This window comes from Marmota monax, unplaced genomic scaffold, assembly GCF_021218885.2.
Source record: "Marmota monax isolate L192 unplaced genomic scaffold, Marmota_monax_Labrador192_F-V1.1 WCK01_AAM20220418_F8-fsc00003, whole genome shotgun sequence".
Lineage (NCBI taxonomy): Eukaryota > Metazoa > Chordata > Mammalia > Rodentia > Sciuridae > Marmota > Marmota monax.
The window spans coordinates 28,394,748-28,414,277 of record NW_026694084.1 but is presented as its reverse complement, the minus strand read 5'-3'; the positions used below and the strand labels follow the sequence as shown (position 1 = coordinate 28,414,277).

At 45.9% G+C, this 19,530-nt stretch overlaps 1 protein-coding gene, 2 non-coding genes and 1 pseudogene across 7 annotated transcripts in view; 3 read left to right on the top strand and 1 right to left on the bottom strand.

Moving 5' to 3' along the window:
• Positions 1–10,550: 10,550 nt before the first annotated feature.
• On the top strand, positions 10,551–10,623 carry Trnam-cau (transfer RNA methionine (anticodon CAU)). The gene has a single exon. It is a non-coding gene; the product is annotated as a tRNA-Met (tRNA).
• A 1,208-nt stretch (positions 10,624–11,831) lies between these two features.
• On the top strand, positions 11,832–11,904 carry Trnav-uac (transfer RNA valine (anticodon UAC)). The gene has a single exon. It is a non-coding gene; the product is annotated as a tRNA-Val (tRNA).
• Positions 11,905–15,486: 3,582 nt separating this feature from the next.
• The window catches only part of Tbc1d31 (TBC1 domain family member 31), a 69,178-nt gene continuing 65,134 nt past the window's right edge, over positions 15,487–19,530 (bottom strand). For 3 of the 5 annotated variants that reach the window (XM_046464860.2, XM_046464858.2, XM_046464861.2), the window contains 2 exons: positions 18,042–18,140; positions 15,487–15,836 (listed from right to left, as the gene is read on the bottom strand). In XM_046464860.2, the coding sequence (XP_046320816.1) occupies positions 15,703–15,836; positions 18,042–18,140 (233 nt within the window). In that variant the 3' untranslated portion in view covers positions 15,487–15,702. The remainder of the gene's footprint in view (positions 15,837–18,041; positions 18,141–19,530) is intronic. The other 2 variants (XM_046464859.2, XM_046464862.1) reach the window with 1 other exon arrangement.
• On the top strand, positions 16,867–17,130 carry LOC124107023 (selenoprotein K-like; annotated as a pseudogene).

Here is a 19,530-nt window from a genome sequence, read left to right as displayed (position 1 = left end):
AGAGCTTGGAGAAACACTTTACTGACATTTCCCAGTGTGTTGTGAAGGATTCAAGTGAAGAACCAGAAGGTATCTAGGGGGAGGTTCAGAGGGACCCCAAACCCAGAAGCTTCTGCCCCCGTGGAGCTGGGCGCACGGCCCTCCCGACATGTGGGTGTGCTCACCAACCTGCAACCTCTCCACAGTCCCTTAGGGTTTCTCTGGACCCTGATGATGAAATTCCAACCATCAAGATATGGTCCAACCAACAAGAAGAGACTCATCACTCTGGAGATTCCAGGGGACTTAGAAGCTCTGTGTCAGGAACCAGGAGCCCAGGACCAAGACCAAACATAGCGACAGAAGACGTTCCCCTCGTTGCTATCACCCAAGAAATTACAAGGATTTAGGAGTCTGTGCCGGCAACTGGAGACAGAAATCCAAATATGTCTTTTTTATTATATCACAATATCATACTTTCCTGGAACAATCTCTTTGTGCCACCCCAGCTTTGTGTAGGAGCTGGAGTGGGTGAATGAGAGCACTGAAGTTTACCACTCCCCCCCCCACCCCCGCGCGCGCACGCACACACACACAGCTGGGGTCAGAAGGTTGAAGTTATCAGATGGTAAAGGAAGAAATGCCTAAGTAGTTCATATTGGAATCGCCTCTTAGAGAGGATTCTCATGAATGTTGCAATATTCTAGAAGATTCTGGCTTGTGCCCCTCCCTCTTTGGCTCTAGTGACTTAAAGGCTGCAAGAGTGAATCAGCTCATGAGGTCCCTGCTTCCATTCTATGAGCACAGGCTTGCTTTGGTGTGTGGTGTGTGTGTGTGTGTGTGTGTGTGTGTGTGTGTGTGTGTTGAGTGGAAACAGATTTCTAAATATAAAAAGGCTCAGGCTCAGGATAGCAAGGATTGGAACATTTCTTCACTTTACAAACCCTCAACTGGTGCCTACGTGGGAGTGCTGGAGTGGTTCTGCACCCCTAGAACAAATCCTGAGGGGATTAAACACCACTTTGTAATAAGACCTTCTCCCTGTTGCCTAAATTAATGGAAACCTCTAAGCCTTAAATCATAAGCCAGGTGGTGGAACTCTGTCATAGTGTGATTGTGCAACCAACTCAATGTTTGAACCCATGATGATAGAGTAGATTTTAGTGATATGATTTGAAAGGATTGGTGCTTAGGACCCAGCCCCTGTGAGCCTAGCTCTAACATGTTAAAAACCACACACCCATGAGCTCTGCAAAGGAGGGGGCCTCATGGCTCTGTGCCCCAACATAGCCTTAGGTTACAGGACACACACGGTGACCCCTGCCATTGCGGTCATACCTGTTTCAACTGTGGGCAAAGCCACTGCCCTGCTCTGGGTCTGAACTTGGAAGGGGCAGGCCTGGATCCGCCTCCAGCTCCTGCTGAGACCACACCCCCCACTGCGGTCTTAAGCTGGGGCTTAAGGGTGGAGTGGGAGGGCCTGTTGTCAGCTGTGTGCTGTAACCCTTTCCTCTCCTCTGCCTAGGGGAGCTTGCTGTCCAACACACCCAGTTTCATGAAGGGAGGACAAAGGCCTATAGTCCATTCCTGGCTGGTTCCTGGAAAGCCCAACCTGGTTAGGGAAGCCAGAGCCTGCATAGCTTTGGAACGAAGTAATAAGTCTTGGTTCACAAGGAGAGCTGAGGATACCTGGGTAGATCCCCAGCCCTTCCCTCCAGGGAAGACCAGCCTCTACAGCAAAGTGTGGAAATGTCCCTCACCATCCTGAAAAGTTCTAGGCCCACTGGAGGCTCTGCACAGGGGACACAGCCTGGCCCTGCTGAGGAGGTCCTGTGACCCCATGGAAAAGACAACCATTGAGAATCCACACACTGAGCTGTAACAAGCAGTAAGGCCAGGGACTGTGAGAGGGGAGTACGGAGCAGAGGACTTGGCCTAGTTCAGGGTCCGGGGGCCTCTCTGAGGTCATGGTGGAGACCAGGAGGACAGTAGGGACTAGCTGGGTGCAGCAGAAGGAAGGGGTGTAGGTGGGGGAGGGTGGTGGACAAGAAGAGCTCAGGAGGGCAGACCTGGGGGCACAGGAGGACTGGCCTTCATCTTGTGGACAGTGGGACCTGCTGAGGCTGCTCCTGGGGACACAGACAAGGTCAGCTAGTAGAGTGACAGCTCCTCTGGCCACGTGGAACTTCTCAGTGCACATCTGGAGGGCAGCCTTCTCAGCTCTGTCAACAGGGCTCAGAGAGATGCCTCTTGGAAGCTTCCAACAACAACATGCTGACTCACACCTCCGTGTCCACTCATCGAGTCAAGAATGGAGCTGGGAGGATGGTGGCCTTCTGCCTCCTTGGACAGATGACAAAGGAACAGGCTGCTTCCTGTGGGGCGTCTGAGGAAAGCTCTCCTCACCCACTCTTGGGCTCCCTGGGCCTCCCTCCACTTTCCCAACTGGCTGCTCCCTTCCCTCTGGCTTGTCACAGCTAGAATAATGAAATGAGACACTTGGGCACACGACCAAGTCCGGCCATGTCATCAAGCCCTGGCTGGGAAGGGAGCCAGGCGGGAACCTTGGCCATCTCCCAGAGTGCCAGAGCACAAGGGAAGCCCCACAGGGCTTGTCCTCGGCCCCTGCCCAGTGCTTGCCTCTCTCTCCAGTTAATTTTAGTTTTCCTTTAAGCAGAGAGGGCTGGGAAGGGGATGGAAGTCACAGTGTGCACAGATTTGCAAAGGCTGCCCCTGAAGTCCCGCCAGATGGAGTGGTCATAGCCTGTGTTGTGGCCAGGCCAGATGTGGCCCTCAAGCTGGTTGTGATCCTTGCCAAGCAGATGGGTGCAGTGACCTGGGGGTGGGAAGGAGGTGCAGGGAGAGGTCAGGGGTGGCAAGTCCTGACTGGTAGGTACCAGCTGAGTTCCTGGTCTGTGCCTTCGGGGGAGCGGAGACTTTTGCTAATGAGATCTCCCCAGAGTGCCCCAGCAGATCTGCCAGAGGCCAGGGAAGAACATTTTTGGTTTTTCGTTTTTGGTTGCCCACAAGCTTGTCAGACTTTTGTGGTCCAAAACACATACAAGGATGTCCCCTGCAGTATTTGCTACAGTATTTGGGAAGAATTAGAAGTTCTAGAACTAGAAGACCCAGGGCAGCTCAGACTGCCGTAACCAAGAACCATAGACTGGGGGGCTCAAGCCACAGACATTCCTTGGACAGCACTGGGACTTTCAAGATCAAGGTGGGGACGGACTGGTGTCTTCAGAGGCCTCTCCTTGGCCTGCATCCTCACGTGTCTTCCTTCTGCACGTGTGGGTCCCCTTCCCCTCTTCTCAGACACTATGTGATTAGAAAGAATGAGGGAGATCTACGTGCATGGGCAGGAAAAGAGTTCCATTGTTAAATGGAAAAAGTAGGTTGCAGAACTAAAATAAGCACAGTGTGATCCTACTTATGCACTTGGAAACCAAGTGTTTATTTTCATTTTTGTCCATAGAAGGGATACTCATGGTGGGTCCTTCTGGAGAGGGAACAGAATCAGAGGTGAGGGTAGGGGAAGGAAATTTATACTTGTGTATGTGAGTATGTGTGGCACCTTGGATTTTGGTTCTCAACTCTTCCCTCCTTTCCTTTGCCTGAGATTCTGTAGTCCCTCCCACTGTGGGCCCAGTATGTCTCTCTGCCCCACTGATGTTGAACTTGGACTCTGTGACTTGCTTGGGCTATTGGATTTTTTTTTTTTTGTACCAGGGATTGAAACCAGGGGAACTTAAAACACTGAGCCACATCCCAACCTTTTTTATATTTTATTTTGAGACAGGGTCTTGCTGAGTTGCTTAGGGCCTACTAAATTGCTGAGGCTGGCTTTGAACTTGTGATCCTCCTGCCTTAGCCTCCCCAGCTGCTGGGATTACAGGTTTTGTGCCACCTTGCCTGGTGGGCTATTGGAATTTTGATGAACAGGCTTCCAAGCAGGCGTTCGATTCCTTGTGGTACCTGGGTATCTCTAATACCAGGGGCTGGGGAAGGGGGTGTGAGGAACTATTAATTAATAAGTATAGGGTTTTTCTGTTTGGGATGACAAAAAAGGTTTTGGAAATAAGTAATGGTTTCAGAACATTGAGAATGTGCTTAATACTACTGAATAATATGGTTTAAAATGGTTAAAATGGTAAAATTTTTTGTTACATATATTTATAACAACTGAAAAATAATCTAACATTCCCAAACTCATTCAAGGGCACAATTAAAATGGGCTAATTATACATATGTGAATTATATCTCAGTAAAACCTTTTTTAAATAAAGAAAAATGCATATTTATTATTTAAGCCATTAAGTTTTGGATTGTTTGTTAAGCAGCACTATGGTTTCATTAGCTGACTGATACAGTTTGTATGTATGTATATATTTTTATATTTTTTAATGAAAACATATTATTTGTGTAATAGAAAGTATGCAACCCCAGAATTTATCAGGTTCCTAGAAACAGACCTCTTTCCCATTGTCCTCCCTGATGGTGGCACCAGGATGTTTCTGGACATTGCTCATCCCTATCTGGAGCAACTCTACCTTCTGCTGATAGTAAGCAAGACCCCAGTCCTGACCCCTGTGCCCACTTTGTGCCTCCTCTTTGTGTCTGCAACCACTTCCCAGGACACGTTCTCATTGCTTGGTGCTGGTGCCAGGACTGTGGTCAGCATTTCCCAGGTAGTCTCCCTGCCTGGGCCCATCCAACACAAAGAACAATCACTCAACACGTTTCCATTCAGTTACTCTGCCCAGCCAGCCCTGAGCCAGCCTACACACACACACACACACACACACACACACACTCCACTTTGTGACATGAGCTTACAACAGCCTCCACTGCCTGTCAGGTCAAATCCAAACCCCATCAAATGCCATCTGGACATGTACATGGAGCAATCCCACAGAGAGTGTTTCTGAAATTGGTAACCTGGAGAGAGTTGCTGGGGTCAGGCTACTGCTCTTTCCCCATCTACCCTTTTCACCCCCAGTGTCTTCCACCCTGCAGGATCTCAGTACAGACTGCGAAAACCTCCAGCACTGCAAACAAAAGCAATACGCAGAATGCTGGTTTAGAAGCTGGGAAAGTGAATGACTCTAGTGACAATCGTGACTTCCAGTTTAAAGCTGAAAGGGAACCCAGCAAGCTTCTAGACTGATGGAAATAATTTTTGATTACCGATTCTTAGAAAATAACTTGAAATGTATTTAAGGGGTAGAACTTTAGTGTTATAACAGCTTTAACAAAATTCTCTCCACCCCTTTTTACTTCTTCACAGGAACAACTTTCTCAGCCTGTACATTCTATAAATGTGAAAAACAGGAAGAGTTAATAGTGGGCGGGGCGGGTATCAGGGATTGAAACCAGGGGCTTAACTACTGAGCCACATCCTCAGCCCATTTTTATTTTGAGACAAGGTAATACTAGGTTCCTTAGGGCCTCCTATGTTGCTGATGCTGGCTTTCAACTTGCCCTTTCTCCTGCCTCAGTCTCCCCCACCAAGCCTCCCCAACACTGGGATTACAGGCTAGTGGTATTGCACCTGACTTCATGGATATTCATTTTTAATTGATTTATATTTTTCCATGTAATACTTATTTAAAAAAATATATACATATATTTATGATTGAGTACTTATAAAAGTAATGATATGTTAATTTAGAAGAAAATTTTGACATTCAGTATTAGATATGGAAAATGAAAAACCCCAAAATAGTGAGGCCTGGGAAAGGGAATGAAAAAGAAAGCCATACGTTGATAGCTTTCATCTCTTTCAAGACAAACAGCTTTCCAGAGAGTGGCCGCTGATGGGGAGAAAGTGTTTTATCAAACCTAGAATGATAGTCTCTAGGAAACACTAATCTCTTCCAAGATAAATCCTGGCTACCACCAAAACCCTGGTAACCCCAAAACCCAAATTCCTGAGTGCCCAAATTGACATGCTCACCAAATCACCTCTATAAGCCCAAACTCCTTCTGTGGCCAGGGGCTCATTTTCCACAAGGAGGATGGGGCCATTCCCGTGGGTGTAATCCTGCTTCTGAATAAAAGGCTGAAATGATTTGTCAAGTTTGCCATTGGCCTGGTCCTTTCCCACGAACACTCAGGGACTTATGGTCCCAAGAAAAAATGTCCATTTATGAAATATTTGTATTGCTGAGGGGCACACTAAGTGATCAATAAATGCTGAGGGTCACACTAAGTGATTAATAAATGCATTCGAGCATAAAATATGTATTATATGAAGAAAAATTTTGGAGGGGGGAAGAGTATGAAAATATGAGTTCAAGTGGGAAATAAAATGTAAACTTTCCAAATGTTAAAGAGAAGCTTATTGTGGATGTGTAACGGATGTGATTCTGCAATCTGTATTTGGGGTAAAAATGGGAGTTCATAACCCACTTGAATCTAATGTATGAAATATGATATGTCAAGAGCTTTGTAATATTTTGAACAACCAATAAAAAAAGAAAAAAAAAGAGAAGCTTATTTGTGTTCGTTCAACACAGATTCTGGTTTATGTGGTATCCATGGGGGGTGGTGTGTGTCTCGATTTCATTCAGAACACTTTAGAACACCTTATACTCAGTTATTCTTTAAATTAGCATTTACAAAATACACTGAAATCACATCTTTTGCAGCTGCTTGAACTTACAATGAGAAAGTTTAGATGACATTAGGAGAAGGAGGTTCATAGGTAAATTATTTTAAGAAATGCGCGAGAGGAGAACTGCTGGGGTGGTGCTGGGGTTTTAAATCGGGCTCTTTGCCTAACTCTTGGAATTACTTTGCGCTTCTGTAAGAGAAGGGTCAAGGGCGTTGGTAGTCTGACCCCCCCAGGGCCTTTTGAGAAAGGGTTCAGGGAGATGACCTCATCAGGAGGACAGGAGGACGTAGGGGAGAAGTCAGATAGGGAAGGAAATGCGGGTCAGGTTTCACAGGGAGCTGACCTTTGACGGGATTGACCTGGCGCGAGGAAGCGACCTGATCGCAATAAGCTGCCCAAGGGTGGAAGGGGCCCGGCAAGCCCAGGCCGAGAGGGCAACCCTTGCAAAGGCCTCAAGGCGGGAAGGGCTGGGGGCGGGAAGGGCCTGTTCAGGGTGCTCCCCTGCGGGCTCAGCCAGAGAGTCCTGGCCAACAGTTACTAGTCAGACCTGGGGTCGCCGCCTGCAGACACCTCTCTGCGCAGTCTCACCCCTGCGCCTTCCACCCGCTGGGGACGTGCACAGACCACCTGTCTTCCCGACTCAGGAGGGATTCCTCCAGAGCTTCCGCGAGGTGCCAGGAGCGCCCGCCGGGGTCCTGCAGGAGCCTGGGCTTCCTCAAGGCAGTGAGTGTTTCAGTATATTCAATGGTTCAAAAAAAAAAAAAAAAATCTTTGATAATTAGAGGCATTTGTATTTAAAAGTTAGAAATACTTAAAAATTTTTTTTTTAGTTGTAGATGGGCACAATACCTTTATTTTGTTTACTCAGTTCTTTTATGTGGTGCTGGAGATCAAACCCATGCCTCATGCATGCTAAGACAAGTGCTCTACACTGAGCCACAACCCAGCCCTAGAAACACATTTTTGTTGTTGTTGTTTTTAGCAGAATATTTGCTCCGCCCACCACTCTGTTCCTTCCGTCATCGGTCATCCACGAACCGGTCTAAATTGTGCTGGCTACCCTTGCTCTGGGCTGCATCTGGCACCCTGCACGTGCTCTAGCCCTGTGGGGAGTCGGTCCGAGTGACCAGGTCAAAAACCCAAGCCCTCAGGCTTTCCCAACCTCTAAACCAGCTTTCTTCGTCTTGCTTTTATTTGCAGTGCTGGAGGTTTTCACAGTCACGTAGGGAGATCCTGGGTGAAGGGGTAGCTGGGGTAAGTAGCCTCGGGTAGAGTTCATTGCAAATTACATTTTATCTTTACCGCCCTCCTGCTCCTCTTCTTCCCTCCTTTCTTGCCCTCCCTCTCCTTTCCCTTCTTCCTAGTTTCTGCAGATTGTCTTTTAATTAATTTAAACAGGTAACAGATTCATATAGTTCAGGTAGTTTAAAGAATAAACTATTCAAAGGCATACAGTAAAAAGTGTGCATTCTAGCAAAACGGTTTAGGCAGGTTCCAACACGGAGGAACATTCTACAAAACCCTGCCCAGTGCTCTTCAAAACTAGGGAAAGTCTGAGAAACACACAGCCAAGAAGGGCCTGAGACAAGACCATTAAATGTGCTGTGGTCTCTTTGATATGATCCTGGAACAGAAGGGACACTTGGTAAAAGCCAAGGAAATATGAATCAAGATGTATCAACACTGGATCGTTTGTTGTAATAAACATATTTCAATGTAGGATGTTAATAATAGGGGAAACTGGGTGTGGACTTTATGGAGAGTCTTAGTTTTTGCATTTTCTCTATGAATCTAAAATTGTTCAAAAATAAAGTTTATTTTTTAAAAAAGTCTTCATATCACCTCTGCCCCCAATTGTGCAGTTTCCACACCTGTACGTATTAATTATTGGTCTTGTGTGTGTGTGTGTGTGTGTGCACGTGTGCATGTGTGTACCTTTCAGAGATTTAGTGTGCAAACAGCAGCAAATTTAAATATCCCTGCCCCTTTTACAGAAATGATAGCTCACCAATGCTCAGTTCTGTGATTGCTTTCTTCTCGTTTCCTGGAACAACACAGTGTTTCTTCTTGTTAACAGCCTGGTCCTCATTCCTGTGGCCTGTTGATGTCTTGCCCTTGAGGTTGATGGAGATGGGCTGTTTCTTTTCTTTTTTTATTTTATTTTTTATTATTAATTGTTCAAAACATTACAAAGCTCTTGACATATCATATTTCATACATTCGATTCAATCGGATTATGAACTCCCATTTTTACCCCGTTTCCCCCCCCCCCCAACCACAACTTTAGGGAATACCCCTGGACATGTGGTATTGGACAACTTCTCAGTCGCTGGACTGCCAGGTCCTGAGTGGGTCCGTTTGTAACTGCGGTAGACGGAGCAGCTGAGATTTAATCCTCACGACACTGGGCGCCTTCTCAGGCCTGGCGATCTGGGTATCAGGGTGAGCCTGCAAGATCTGTGTGACACCGGGGTGACACCCCGAGTCTGCCTTCTCAGGGCCGCTCCAGCGACCTTATCCCCAGCATTGCCCGAGGACTGGGCAGGTGGGAGCTTCCCGAGGTTGGGGTAGGTCAGAGCTTTCCCAGCACAGGGTGTCCTGACTCCTCTCTCCTTCCTCACTCCGGGGGCCACCCGGCTGCACTCTCCCTGGACTGGAACTCCTGGTCCAGCCCCCTCTAGGAGGCCTGGCAACCCCCTGACCATCCTCCAGGGCTCCCCTTCCCCAGCAACTCTAGTCCTGCTGTCAAATATTTCCCCAACTCCTTACACTAATTCATACCCCTTTCTCTTTCCAATTCTGGGTAATTTTAAAATTTTCGTTCTAACCATTTTCTAAGGACAATTTTCAGATAAAGAGAAAAATTGACAACTGCACAGTGACTATCCCTATCCTCCCCACCTAGGGCTAGGTTAAGACCCTGCTCCTCTCGCTGTGGCCCGAGCCACCTCCCAGTTCCTAAGTCTGTGTGTCCCTCAAACTGTCTCGTCTTTGTCACCTTCAGCCTGCGGGTTTCGGAGCACTTCCCGGAGAGCTGTGCCCGTCCTCGGCTGGAGTTCCTTTCAATGTACCTTTCAGAGATAAAATCTACATACGCCGAAATACACACATCTTTGGTGTGCCTTAGTCTGGTTGGGTTTAGATGGTACGCGAAAATGTCTTTTTTTTTTTTTTTAACAGTTAAGTATTTGTAACGCGAGTGAGAGAAGACCCCCACCTGTTTTCCATTTGTACTAGTGACACGAAGTTCCCTTTAAGGGTGGGTGTATCTAAATGAGCCGATATAAAGAACTGGGGGTGGGGGAGGGTAGAGAGGGGAGGGCGGAGGGGAGGAGAGGAGGCGACCCTGATGCTGAGGCTGTGGCGATGGGACACCTCGAAGCCTGGTCTCGGCGGGGACCTTTGTGTGGCGGTGGAAACCTGGGGACCGGGAAGGACTTGGGGTCTGCGGTGGGGCGCGCGCGTGCGCCTGCAGATAGATCATGACCATCCTGTTCCCGCAGCTCTATTCCCTAGGCCGAGCGTCCCTGTGAACGCAGCACCCAGTACAGGGCCAGGAACACAGTAGGTGCCTAATGTTTCAAAAGATCACGAGTGTGCCAACGCTTTGTTAGCATTGTACAAAATAAGAGTTCACAACAGCAGGAAGAATTCCCCTCTCCCTGGGGCTTCTCTTCCTAACTCCACTGTGCTGTTCAGCTGACTTGCTCCAGCTTCACAGCCCCTCAGAGTGCAGTATTTGTTGATTGGCAAACAGCAGGGCAGGCGGAGAAGGGCGCTAGGCAGGTGGACAGGTTTCACCCGTCGCGGAGGCTAAAAGCATCGACAATTTCAGGCTGGAAATAGCCCACGGAGACGAGAAAACTAAACCAAACCGAACGGTATCTTCTGAGCGTGCGCATTGAGTTCGTCACTAGCCTCATTCATCTGTAGTCTAAAGAAGCCTCTAGGTGCCTCGTTAGCGCAGTAGGTAGCGCGTCAGTCTCATAATCTGAAGGTCGTGAGTTCGATCCTCACACGGGGCACAATACTTTTGATCTCAGTTTCTTCATCCTTGCGGGGTAAACCCGGGTTTTATTTGCTTGTCTGTCTGGGGCTGACCTTAAGAAGGGACGTAGCGGGAAATATTGCCCACGCTAGGTAGCTCGGGACGAGAGCCTGGAGTCGCACCGCTGCCTACCCACTACTCCGAGTTCCCTGCCCTTGCGGTTGAGCGTTGACTGTCGCGGGGCACAGGACACCTCTGGCCTGAGCCGGGACCACCCTGTGAGCAGAATACAGAAGGTCGATGGGTCGCAGCAGAGTAGGGCTCCTGGGACCGAGGCCCGGGCGTAGTGACCCGGAGCACCGTGAGGCGGGGAGCGAGGGCGACGTGTGAACAGATGCTGGACAGCAGAGAGCATCGAACACTATGGCGGGGAGTTGGGGCTGTGGAAGGGGGAGTGACCGGCTGTGATGGGACCGGGAGAAGGGACCTCAGGAATCACGGAGGCAGCTGCTAGGGCGCAGCAGGCCAGGGGCTCTGTCGTGGCTGCATCGAGAGCTGCTGCAGCTACTGTGTCACTCATTCTCAAAGATCATCTCCCCTCTCCACAGGTGAATTGCAAATTCAGGAGATGTGACAGCGGTTCCCTGCTCCTCATCTTCCAGCCTCTGCAAGTCCCTGGGAAGACTGCGGTGATACTTCCGGTTTACTGTCCTGGCATGGAGGTCCTCCCAGGAGCTCTCACTTGGCTCTTTCTAGGGTAATAGCCCTTACTCAGTGGATCACAGGCCTCGGTGCAGATTCTGTCATTTACCGGTCTATGTTTATTCCAGTTATTTGGATACTCGGGGAAATAAGCACAGGTTAGTTCTGTGACCCTATTCACCTGCGGGTAATGCAAATTTTGCCCACGACTCCTTGATCACCTGAGCCCATTACCTCTGAATTTCCCTGATGGGCCACAGTAGTGAGCATCAATTCGGGGTCTAGAAATCCCTGTAAGGTCTGGGTGTTTTCTTTAGTATACAATCATTCAAGTAAAGGGCCACAGGTCCCCTCAGGAAACCTTAAAGAACACTTACAGCATGCAGTAAGGTCTTTTCTCAAGGGGATCTGGACTCTTTCAATCAAGTGGCTTTTTTTTTTTTTTAATACTTTCTTTTAACTTGTGAGACAAGTGCTCTACCAGTGAACCACAACTCTAGCCCCAAGAAATGCTTTTTTTGTTAAAAAATATTTTTTAGGGCTGGGGGTGTAGCTCAGTTGGTAGAGTGCTTGCCTTACATGCATAAGGCCTTGGGTTCAATCCCCAGCACCACCAAAAAAAGAACTCAAACAATAAAAATATTTTTTAGTTGTTGATAGACCTTTTTTTAAAAAATTTATTTATATGTGGTACTGAGAATCGAACCCAGTGTCTCACACCTGCCAGGCAAGTGCGCTGCTGCTGAGCCACAGCCCCTCCTCTCAAGTGGCTTTAGGTCTGGAAACTGGGTGGCAGGCATGACTCCAGTTAACTCATCAGGCTTTTGGCCATCAGGTTGGTGTTTATCCTGTTATATATATGGAATTTCATTTAATAGGCTTCTTATGTATTTCATTCTTTGTGACACTAATCAATTATCAACAAAGACCCCTTAATGCTACTAGTTCCATGCTGCCCTTTGCTGTAGATAGTTGTCTTTGGCAATTCAACGCTGCTACTTGGCTTCACTAGCATGGAATCTCATTATCAGAGGTGGCCTCCCTTACTGTCACATATTGTCTGCAGAGGGGAGCCACCATGGAGCTTTCTGGTTTGCAGATGCTTCCTTCACTCACTGCCTTAAAGAAGGAAGAGTCTTTTAGGACCAGAGTACATAGTTTGAAGGTATGGAGGTCCATATGTGATAAATCCTTTCTGTCTAAGCTTTGGCTATATTCATCGACATCATACCAGTGAAATCCTGTCATTCTTATCAAATAGAGGCCAATATCGAGTCCACATTTGTCAGCCAACCATGTAAACTGTAGAGCCACTTCCAATTGCACAAGGGTGCTGGTTATCCACTGACTGCCTCTCAGTCCCTGCTCTGCAGTAATGGCCTGGACTCTTCCGCATTTCTTTTCTTAGTGTGCATGCTATTCAGCTGTCAATAGAGGGTGCTGGAGGGACACTGCGGGAATGGGGCTTCTCTTCCTAACTCCACGGTGCTGCTCAGCTGACTTGCTCCAGCTTCATAGCCCCTCAGAGTTAGCATGGGTGGGAGATCCAGGGGTGCTCTTCTGTAGTCATGTGCCCCAGGGAAGTGCAGTCTGCTCCTTTACTCCATTGCTCTTGACTGCCCCAGTTCGATGACCACTTCACTGCAGTCCTTTGATGACACTGGCATGTTCCAGGTGAGCAGCAGCATCCTGATGCACTCTGAGCACCTGCACATCAGCCTTGGACTGCCTGTGGCTGAGGATTGTTTCCTGTGGTCCTCTTGATTGCACAGTGCACACACCAGGCCACACTCCAGCCTAGGGGTCCTGATACCTTATGCACTTTTACCCACCAGCTTTGGATGACGTGCTCTGGATGTGGACTAGCTCTGGCCTGGACAACCCACGAACCACTCCATTCTCCACCCCTTCTTGGACATGTCTGACCCTGAGCCTTGGAACAGAAGGGGGCTCCCTTTCCAAGGCCGTCCTTCCTTGAGAGCTCCCCCTCCATCTGTGGCACCCTTTAGAGTTCTCTTTACTTCTTCATAGTTGCTTCCCATCAGCTTAACAAGTCTTTTATGTTATACCTCCCTCATTGTGTGGTTTGTCTCCTGAATGGACCTAGACTGATATGATGAGATTAAACATTAAATTCAGAATTTCTGATAAGTTCATCTGTATTCATAAACCAAGCCTTATACACAGTTCTGTTGTGGTCAACACGTACCACTGTGGAAACATTCAAATCTTGCTCAACATTACAGAATTCATACTGGAGAAAAACTCTGAATGTAAAATATGAAAAGGCCTCAACTCGAGTAATTATCCCATTCAATACCATTTAATTCACTGAAAAACCCCCTCAAGTGTAGACAGAGATGGAGAGAGATTTAGCTGAAGCCCAACACTTATCTAACATGGTCCAGTTTGCACAAGATGGAAACCTTCTGAAGGTAAAAAACATGAAAAGGCGTTTAGGTATTGCTCTTCTTACACAAATTCAAGGGAGTATCGGAGAGAAACTTTCTGAATATAGCCATTGTGTCAGGCTCAACCCTTATTCGATCCCAGAGAATTCTCATTTTAAAGTAACTGGGGTAAGATTGAGGCTGTGATGCCAAGAAGACATAATCAGAAACATACTTTATGTACTTCAGCAGACATGATAGTCTTAGAAATGCCAACCAAGCACATATGACTAGAGACTCAGCCAAATATCTGAAATCTGCTAAGGCAGTGACTTTATCAAGATCGTTGTTGGGAGAAACGTAGCCCAGAGAAAACTGGAAGAATGTGATTCAAAAGAACTTCATTTGGTTGAGCAATCAGAGCTCATTTTTAAAAATCAACTTTTAAAGAAACAATTGTGATACATTATAAAGCCGTACATGTGTATAATTGCAAAACCAATCTGAGTAGTATAAATTTTAGAAAAAGAGGACCTGGGAGAGAGGTAAAAGTTGGCAATACACAGCTGATTCCTGCAGGCAGAGTCACAACATTTTTAGACTCTGCATGCTTTTAGGTGAACAAGCAATTTCTAGTTCATCCAAGTTCCCATCACACCCTATATATTTCATACCCTGTGACTCCTGTTGCAAAACACATCAGCCTGACCCATGAAGGCATATATTATAACCACTGAAAATGCACAGAAAATCAGGTTGAAGAAACTACTCTTGGGAAACCAATGCCTTGCAGTGACAGGATATTATTTTAGTACTTTGATAAGAGAACCCGACTAAGAGGATTGGTTCACTGTAAGCTTATGTGTTGAGACCCCAGGGAAAAAAAATGACTACTGTGCTGCACACGCATTGCATGCTGAGCACTGGGTAAAGAACTGCACACGCCTCATCTATGTAGTCCTCACATAAAGGCTGGGAGCTATTTCTATTCTTCCTTTAAAAATGGGAGAGCAAGGTTCTTGAAATCTTGGGTAGCCCTGCTGGGAGCGAGGAGATGAGGAGGACCAGCAGACAGCTCTGCTGAGAGCAGCACGCAGAGGGCCAGGGAAGCAGAGCTTGAGATGTCTGTGGTTGTGGTGGGGTCACTGGCAGACGAGATTCTGCTGTGGTGACACGGGGGCAGGAGGGCTGTCATTCAGGCCAAGTCCACGCTGATGGAGCCTCCAGCTGCTGCTGAGTTCTCTCAGTCCTGGTTGCATGTTGCTGAGATGGTTTTGTGGGCTTTATTTCTCCATTTATTTTAAAAATATTTTTAAAATGTTGATGGATCTTTATTCTATTCATTTATTTATATGCGGTGCTGAGAATCAAATCCAGTGCCTCACACGTTAGGAAAGCGCTCTACATTGGGCCACACCCCCAACCCTCTCCTTTTATCTTTTTTTTTTTTTTTAATTTTTAGCTTTTAGTTGTAGTTGGACATAATATCTTTATTTTATTTATTTATTTTTATGTGGTTCTGAGGATTGGACCCAGGGCCTCGCATGTGCTAGGTGAGTGCGCTACTGCTGAGCCACAACCCCAGCTCTATCCATTTATCTTTCTTATTTTCTTTTATTTGTAGTTGAACACAATACCTTTATTTATTCATTTTTATGTGGTGCTGAGGATTGAACCCAGTGCCCCTGTACGTGCCAGGTGAGTGCTCCACCCCTGAGCCCCAGCCCCAGCCCCTTCATTTATCTTTAAAGTAAACTTTCATTGCTAAAGTTGCTGAAGCTGGTCTTTGCAACTGAGAGCCGAACAGCTTTAAGAGTTTCCAAAAACCTTTTACTGTGAAAAGTTCAAGAAGTCATTTATAAGTCAAAAAGTATTAGAATTAAATAGAAAACATAATTTTTATGAACACATTCTTTCTATACAGAAGGATGGTCTCCATAGGAATTTAAAATAAACAATATAAAAATCAGTGTCATTGATTGCAAATAGGTATCTCCCTCTGACTATCTTGAGGAGACATGTCTCTACGTAGCTAAAAGGTGAGGGGTCCGACATCTCTCACGAGCTTGCTCGGTGAGCCTCTGGCGGAGATTTCTTACTTTCTTGATAAGATTCTGCTCCATGCTGTCCCATTCTCTTGTTTTCCTATTTAAAGAAACTTGAAAACAAGATCTGATATTACTAGCAGTTGAATTTTCTGATGTTAGCAATGATAGAGTAATTATTTTGAAGGTAATGTGCTGCAAACCTTAATAATAAAATGAATATTGTAAAAACAAGGCTTCTTAAACAAAAAGCTGAATGAATTACCTGCCCCTAAGTAGTTCTATTTACAATTCAAATATTTATTTATAGAACTGAAGAAATTCTATCAGCAAACTTGTATATTTTAAGTGATTTAGCATTTATAAAATTTATACATTAGGAACCAAGCATGACTAAGAATTTGTGTTCTTCAAAACAGTAAGCTTCCTCACTATGATGTCAATGATAACGAGAAAAGTCATTTCTAGTCACTGTGAAGTGTGTTCCATGACTGCTTTCCCAATAAGAAAATAAACAAACCAATGTTCTTAATTAATAGCAAAGATTAAAATACAACAATTTGTCTAAGAGTAATGGCCATTTCAAGTGGACTAAGGGGTTGTTAGTAAATATGGAATTTGGGAGGAAAATCCACAACTTAAAAATACACTTCTGAAATTTAGTTTCATAACCAGTCAGCTTCAATTCCTGAAAAACTATTTTCTTCTCTCAAAGAACTTTCATTTTTTTTTTTTTCCAAACGACCTAGACTGAGCCAGTTCTTTCACTCCAGTTTGAAATTTAGAATTGTCTGGTTAAAGCTGAAGTTCTAGTTGGGCGAGAAGCACAGGCCTGCGCTCCCAGCTGCTCTGCAGGCTGAAGCAGGAGGCCAGTGCCAGCCCAAGGGGTGTGAAGGCTGCCTGTGAAACGTGGTGAGGAAGAAAAAGAGGGAGTTCTGAGGTGTCAGAATAAGAACAGTTGAGAATCTCTGTATTTCATTTGATTCACAAATGATTCTTAGTCTAATTCATATCCTGGCATAGAATATATAGGTGCATATATAACTATGAGTTACAAAAACATTTCACATAATACTGGAATCTTATGACTTATTATTAGAAATATTTCTTGTAAGTCACTGGGAAGCCAAGAACCAAGCCATGATGGTTTACAGCTCGAATGGACAAGTGCCGGAGCAGTCCTCAGGGACACTGTCTTTGATAACACATTTCTTTTGGGGAACAGTTGAATTTGTGATTTTGTTCTTCAAAATTTCCTCAAGAAGATGTGAAAACAAAAGAGGCTACAAAAACTCATTTGATTCCAGATTCGACAATGGAAGACGGTCAATAGGAAACCCTCCCTGAAGAATGGGTCAAATCAATCATCTTCGTGGTCCCAGCCCTCCTCCCATGGGTGGTGTATGAGGAAGGTAAATGTCTGCTCTAAGAGGGAGACAACTAGACATACACATTCATGGCAGAAGGAACCTTTTGCAGGGATCTGGCCTTACCAACATGCAATTCCACAAATGCACATTTGTCTCATCTTTTTTGTATAATTTATTAAAATATTATTATAGTTTAAAAAAAGAGAAATATTTCTTTAAAAGCTCATTTTTTGGAGACCTTGCATAAAATTTTGTTCTTTTAAAAGAACTCAAAGACCTCCTTAAATTCTGCTTCATCTATTGAAAATGTCAGCTGAAAGAATGTCTAACATTACAGTTTCCTGTCCCTTCTCCCCTTTTCACAGTTAGTAATATACTTGTTAGCTCCTTTATGGGTTAGTGTGACTATACTGCTGTAAGATGCCATCCTGTCCCTTCCAAAAATAAACATGATCCCCCAGGGCATCAAGCCAAGGGATCTGAAGTCACCCATTAGCCAGCACAAAGCCTTTCATTGGCAGCAGCGCACCTGATATAGCATGGACTCCCTCCCAATGGCTGCAGAGGAAGACACAAGACAATTCACATATGTGGTAGTGCTGAAGTTTTCTTTTTGAAAGGATGTGAAAGCAGTTACAAACCTCATATTATTAATTTAGGGCCTTCAGTTAGGGCTTCTACCTCTTTTGGGGCAGCAATACTGATATAAAGAAATGGAGTGGCATGAATGCATTCAGCAGACTTTCTTTATCTGGAGTTGGTCTGTATCTGGTTTTTTCCTCTAGCTGGAAACCCGTGGGATTCTTGCTGACTCCATTTTAGGTTTTCTGCTATCAGGGACCTAAGAACCAGCACTGACATTCTATAAATATCATTGCAACCACAATTTTGCTTAAATATTGTTAAATAAAAAATGACAGAAGAAATCTTTCTTGCTTATCAACTTACTCTGTGTTGAGGAATCCATATCAGAAATGTCATTTAATTCTGAGGTTCTAGGCAAACTGCTCAACGTAACCCGTTCATTTTGCAACTGGAGCACTTCTGCTGCAAAAATGAGGTAGAGAGGATGTTCAGGAAGGAGCAGAAAGCCTTTACTAATGCCAGTGGTCCCTAGTAAATTAAAATTGTCAGACTGGGGATATAGCTCAGTTGGTAGAGTGCTTGCCTTGCATGCACAAGGCCCTGGGTTCAATCCCCAGCACACACACACACACACACACACACACAAATTGTCAGGATGGTTAAACCCTTTCTTTTCTATTCTGAAAACATGCTACCACCATTAAATGTTGGCGTAGGATCTGCCTTCCTTAACAAGAATCCTAAAGTGCAAGAAGCAAAATCAAGAATCAATAAATGAGGTGGCATCAACCTAAGAAACTTCTTCTCAACAAAGGAAACAATAACATGAAGAGAGAGCCTACAGAATGGGAGAAAATCTTTACCACATGAACCTCAGAGCATTAATCTCTAGGATATACAAAGAACTCAAAGGACTTAAAGTCAGCATATTACAGTGATGCAGCCACATCAATGTTTATAGCAGCTCATCTCACAATAAATAAACTATGGAACCAACCTAGATGCCCTTAAACAGATGAATGGATAAAGAAAATGTGATGTAGAACTAATTAGAATAAATTAAAAAATGCTACCATCAGCCAGAAGGCAAGTAAAGCACAGTGAGAATTAAGAGCCCAGCTGAAATTTTCATAACATCTTTTAAAAACACCACTAGCTAAAACAAAAAGCCAACAGATAGCTAAAAAATACAGATGTTAGGGTAGAGATCCCCAATGTTTACTGGAAGTGCTTATGAAAGCGATCAGCAAGCCCTTGGCGAGCACTGCCGGGGCCGCGCACCAGCCTCGCCCACGCGGCCCGACCACAGGCCCACCCCGCGAGGCTGGCCCCGCGCAGCCTCCAGAGAGGAGGCCCAGCCAGCTCTGGAGCCCAGAGGCGCCTCCCACTTTCATCAAGTGCTCTCACTGGCTGACACTGGCCTCTCAGCTGCTCTCTCACTGCCCCTAACTCCTAAAGCTTCACATCCAATGACACCAAAGTCTTCCTTGAAAAAGTCCCGTCCTAACACCCCATCTCAGGCCTCTCCCTGGCCACTCCACCACAGCCCAGCCTCCACACACGGCCGCGGCCCGGCAGAGGCTCCCTGCGACACCTGCTGCAAACTTCACCAGCTCTTTTCACTCGGAGGTTTAGCTCACGAGGCATTAAGATAAATCTAATTATCAAGTGACTAATTTGAGCTGGCGTGGGCGAACGGAACAGGAGTGTGCGAAGGGGCGCCGTGGCGCGGAGGTCGCACTCATCGCCTGCACCGCGCCGAGGGCAGTTTCTAACGAGACTTACCAAGAGGAGACCAAGAGTCAACCTCTTTACACGTGGAAGGAATAGAAAACGGAGTGCGGTGACAAGC